At 36.4% G+C, this 5,553-nt stretch overlaps 1 protein-coding gene across 1 annotated transcript; it reads left to right on the top strand.

The window, feature by feature from the left end:
• The first annotated feature begins 1,788 nt into the window (after window positions 1–1,788).
• LOC18045609 (metacaspase-1) lies at window positions 1,789–5,261 on the top strand. Its single transcript, XM_006436966.2, has 5 exons — window positions 1,789–2,478; window positions 3,264–3,594; window positions 3,802–3,922; window positions 4,032–4,250; window positions 5,021–5,261. The coding sequence occupies exons 1-5, from the start codon at window positions 2,097–2,099 to the stop codon at window positions 5,078–5,080; spliced, it is 1,113 nt and encodes a 370-aa protein (XP_006437029.1). The 5' UTR covers window positions 1,789–2,096; the 3' UTR covers window positions 5,081–5,261.
• The last annotated feature ends 292 nt before the right edge of the window (window positions 5,262–5,553 follow it).

Raw genomic sequence — 5,553 nt, 5'->3', positions numbered from 1 at the left:
TTTGTTATTTTTTCAGTTTTGTTGACTTTTTTAAATGTGACTAGTAATTGAAATCTTGAACTCGTGATATTTATGGTTACACGCAAATTTCATTCCTTTTGAAATTATTGGAATTCATTATCATGAGTTCCAATTTCTACCATGCATTATGTCAAAATCTCTGTAGCAGCTAGCAGGTTCTGGCGGATTCGTCATGTTAATACTTGCCAATAGATTTGTTAATATAATATTAAAAAAGGAAAAAGAGAGAAAAAGAAACAATGATATGAATGAATAACAAAACAATGTTTTCGATAGGAAGAATTTTACAAAATAATTTGAGTCATTTCCAATCTTACTGTACTGATATATTCTGATATGATAAGCAAGAAATTAAGCATACTAAAGCATACATTGAACAATACATGTCACATGATTTGTCAACATTAATTTGATTAATTACATTTTGCGTCTATAAAGGTAGCATTCCTTCTATAAGCTGTCAAATATTCTCTGTTCAATAATTGAATGCATGTGTTAGAAACTTCGATGCAATGAACAAATACAAATATTCCACTTACTGAATCATTCAGGAAATGACCATACAGAGACACTATGCATGGAATCGTAATCTAAGAGTAGATTAAAACGCTTTCAAAATCAAATAATCAAGGATTTATTTACTTTATTTTTCAAGAATTTCTCTAACTTGCAATGTATATCATTAACCCCTTCTATGCTAAACTTCAACAAATGCTCGTATATTATTATTATGATTATGTGGAATTTTGCCTTCACTCTAAAAAGGCACGTGAGCCAAAATTTGGTACTTTTATTTTGTAAAAGTTCATTTCAAAGTTTTGATTAGTTAAATACTTTTAATATGCTGTATAAGATAATAACATTTTTTTTTAGAGAGTACAATAAGAATAAGAATAAATACAATCCAATAATCTTGTCAAGATTAAATATCCAATCCAATATCTATTAAGACTTACCTCATACATTAAAGTTGAAGTTAAGACGAAAAATAAAAAATAAAATAATAATAAATAAACAAACTCTCACATTTAGGAGATTTCAACTAGGGGTGGCAAAAATATTCGTTCGGTCCGAACGCAGACCGCACCCAGACGTTGTGGCCTAGGTATTACTAGGCCCGGATATGAAGTCAGGTCGGTCTTGGACATCACTTAATAAACCTAGAGCCCGGCCTGAAACCCAAATTTTATTAAAATAATATTAAAAAATATATATTATTTTAAATATTTATATTTATTTGAATCATTATTAAACATTTAAAACTTATTTTCATGTCAAATTTTATTGAAATAAATTTAAAACTTATAAATTACTAAAAAATAAAAAATTATACACATATAATATTAAAAATATATAAAATCCGAATATCCCGATAAAAACCCGGCCCGAGCATCTAAAATTTACATTTGAACCGAGTCCGGACATTGCAATAGCCGAACCCAAACCCGAATTTTACCAATACCCGAACTTAGACCCGCGTTTTAGCAACCCTAATTTCAACCGTCTACTTAAAAATGAAAGACTCAAGCCATTCCGTTGACGTGAGGAAGTGCCTAAACAACTTCCTTAAAACACTCTGAAAATAACATTAAAGTATAGTTAGTTGGTAATATTTTTATTTTTATTTTTATTTAAAAAAGGGTAGAGAGAATCAATTTTATTAAATTATTATTTTTTAATTTGGTTACCTTCCAGATAATAAAGGAAAAAAAAAATGAAAAGGAAAAAAAGATACGCGTAATAAATCTCTACCGTATTTTTCATTGGAAAGACGATCGATGCAAGCAAGCATTGTACATCAAAGTCAAAAAGCACCTCTCTCTCAAAAATCGGCATTTTCCTTTTCTTTTTAATATCATCGTCATCCATCACATCAATTTCCCAATCACCTTCCTCCAGATCCTGTAAAACCACCTAATCAAATACTACCCAATAACGTTGACGCCCATTAACGCAAAGCACTGGTTGATAGATATTTACATAAATCTCAATTTAAGTATTTAATAGGCAAAACCATAAGCTCCGTTTATTAATTACTTTTCTCCGTCTTAAAAGACAAGACCAACAACGCCACAATGTTAATGCTCGTGGACTGTTCCAAATGCCGCACGACGTTACAGCTCCCGCCTGGGGCCCAGTCAATCCGCTGCGCCATCTGCCAAGCCATCACCCACATCGCCGACCCTCGATCCGGCCCTCCTCCTCCCTCCTCCTCCCCCTCCTCCTCTTATCAGCCCGGTCACGTGCCTCCTTCCGCTGTCGCTCCCTCGCCTTACAACCACGCGCCCCCCGGCCAACCTCCCCACGCGCAGGGCCGCAAGAGAGCCTTGATCGTCGGCGTTTCCTATAGGCACACCAATCATGAGCTCAAGGGTTGTATCAACGACGCCAGGTGCATGAAGTACATGCTCACCAACCGCTTTAAGTTCCCTGAATCCTCCATCGTCATGCTCACCGGTAATATATCATTTTCTTTCTCTATTTATTTATTTATTTGCTGATTAACTGTGATTAGTAATTTTGATTTTGTTTATTAATTGTTATGTGGCGAATTAGCGATAATAGTTTATCATTATGGTATGGTGTATTTAATGATTTGAAAGTAAGAGGGCTGTTTGGTGGCACAAATGAATCAGATTCTGTTTTAAAATGACTGGTGTTTGAGGCATTGTTTAAATTAATAACGCAGTCTGAAAATGGGAATAGCAAAAGGTGAGCAAAAAGAGTGGTATGGGAGTAATTAAGAAAGATGCTGATTGACAAAAACGAACACCAATAATGCGCGCTACTGATTAAAGAAGGAAATATGAACATCTTTATTGTTTTTTGGCCTATGCTTGAATCTATCTCATGTCACATGTGGAGTTCATTAACACAAACTTTTCTTTTAGTGGTCAATAACGGGAATTATTATTAATATTTCGTTTGATTAGCTGTTTTCCTGTGGATACCGCAGAGTGCAATTCATTGTTCCATGCTAAATTTTAGGGCCTGAAACTTTGCCGTCTCACCTTGCCTTGAGGAATCTTCCTAATGCCACTCAATTATTTACGATGTAATGCTGGAATGATTGTATCTATCTGTTTTTTTGTTAGTAACAGCAGGTTTTAATTGAGTTTTCATATGCATCTGCTATGATGATTCTGGCAATTACAAAAAATAAAAGATTAGTTGTAATATCAGGTTTGTTTATGAAGATGACCTCATCTCAGCTCAATTTCTTTCTGAAAACCAATTTGCAGAAGAAGATCCCGATCCCTTAAAGCGGCCTACCAAATATAACATGAGAATGGCGTTGTATTGGCTTATTCAAGGTTGTCAACCTGGAGACTCACTGCTTTTCCATTTTTCTGGTCATGGTTCACAACAGAGGAATTACAATGGTGAGGAGGTTGATGGATATGATGAAACTCTTTGTCCAGTGGATTTCGAAACCCAAGGAATGATTGTCGATGATGAGATCAACGCAACTCTAGTCCGGCCTCTTCCTCGTGGGGCCAGGCTTCATGCAATTATAGATGCTTGTCATAGTGGAACCGTGTTAGACTTACCATTTCTCTGTAGGATGGACAGGTTAGTCCCTTTTTGTTACTTTAGATTGATACGAGTTTAGAAAGACCTGATAAATGAACGAAGCACGAACAAATTAAAAGTAGAGAATAGAAAAACCTATGACTAAAAATCTTTCTACATTGTGAGCTTTTGTGGATTTTAGCTGCATTTTATTCTATCTCTTCATGCATTCCCCTTGGCTTAGACATGTTTTCTTTGAGGATGCAGGCAGGGGAAATATATATGGGAGGATCACCGCCCTCGATCAGGAATGTGGAAAGGGACAAGTGGTGGGGAGGCTATTTCATTTAGCGGCTGTGATGATAATCAAACATCTGCTGACACTTCGGTAATGTTTTAGTGATTCATAGCAACCTTTCATTCAACTGGAATAAAAAAAATACATATTTCAGTTGGGAACTGATGTTTAATTATTCAACCTGATGCTTTATGAACAGGCTCTGTCAAAGATCACATCAACCGGTGCGATGACTTATTCTTTCATCCAAGCTATTGAGCGTGGTCATGGAGCTACATATGGGAGCATGCTGAACTCAATGAGATCTACCATCCGTAACACAGACAGTGGTAGTGAGCTTTCAGGTGCTGGTGGTCTTGTAACATCTCTGGTCACCATGCTTTTGACAGGAGGGAGTCTTAGTGGCGGGTTCAGACAGGTATTTATGTTCGTCATGTTTGTCAACTGTTATGGATGTGGCTTGTCTTCTAGTTTGTTTGACAGATTTGTCTCCCGTCTATTACTTGGTTTCTTAATTGATGGTCTGGCACATACATGTCTTTAGTAGGTGGCTTCCATTCCCCTTGCACTCTTCTCTTTTCCTTTTGAACCTGTTAGTGGGTGCCATCTCCATAGATGCTGGATGACTTTTACAGGAGCTTAGCAGAATCAAAGAAGTAAAAATGAACAGAGTAATGGATAGGAGCCATATTGCACCACAAGCATACTATTAGATGCCACATTGACAGAATGATGCCATGAGGAAAATAAAAGAAGTGCTGGATAAGATCCTATTTTACTTTTGATCAATAAGCCCTCTCCCAACTTTAGAACACCCAAAATTCACTTTTGGAGTTAATATAAATGTGATAATCATAAAACTATCAAGCTGGTGCTACTCTTTCTGCAGCTAGGTTCTAGGTATACAAGGGCGCTGAAGGTATTTATTATCTGTTTGCTGCTAAAAATGAAAACCCTGAATGAGCTTCATGGTTACAATTTTTGTACATCCACATCTACTGCTGTTCATGTCTATGTGGGCACGTTCTGTTGCTGGATCTATCATGTTGCGACATTCTATTCCAAGATTACTCTGAGAATTTTAGCTTAGTTGTCATAAAAAATAAGACTAGACATATCCTTGTTATTTCTTGTTTGTATGCTTGATGCTATAATCTCTGACCTTGTTCATCCTCCTGTTTGATGCAGGAACCTCAGTTGACTGCCAATGAACCGTTCGATGTCTATACAAAGCCTTTCTCCCTATAACTACTAGTAAAAGCAATATTCTTATCCAGGAGCTCGTAATTTGTTTGAAGTATGTTCTGTCAATGTGTACAGTTATTGTGAAAACTTTGATTCAATCATATATTTGTCCAATATTTATACTTTTGGTTGTTCTCTTTTCTCCCTTCCTCTGTTTTCAGAATAAGAGATGCTGATTAAATTATATATATCTCCATTATTGGACAGTTCTGCGTAACAGATGTTTCAGATTTAGATTTGCTGATCTTATAATTTCCCTCGCTAACAAGTTTGAGAATTGAAAGAATTACGAACTAAAGTAGATTTATTTTTATCACGGTGATGATAGTATGGTAAAAAACTTCCACCCTGTTCTCATCTCTGCTCCCGCACAACACCACCTCTGAGCTTTCTTTTCAGTGACCACCGCTACTGCGACTCAGCTCACCTTCTCTCCCCTCGTCCCCCTTCTCTCCTCTCCACGTTACCACCACTCC

Source organism: Citrus clementina, unplaced genomic scaffold (assembly GCF_000493195.1).
Source record: "Citrus clementina cultivar Clemenules unplaced genomic scaffold, Citrus_clementina_v1.0 scaffold_4, whole genome shotgun sequence".
In the NCBI taxonomy this organism is placed as follows: Eukaryota; Viridiplantae; Streptophyta; class Magnoliopsida; order Sapindales; family Rutaceae; genus Citrus; species Citrus x clementina.
The sequence above is the reverse complement of the archived record's forward strand: the minus strand, read 5'-3'. Positions and strand labels throughout refer to the sequence as shown.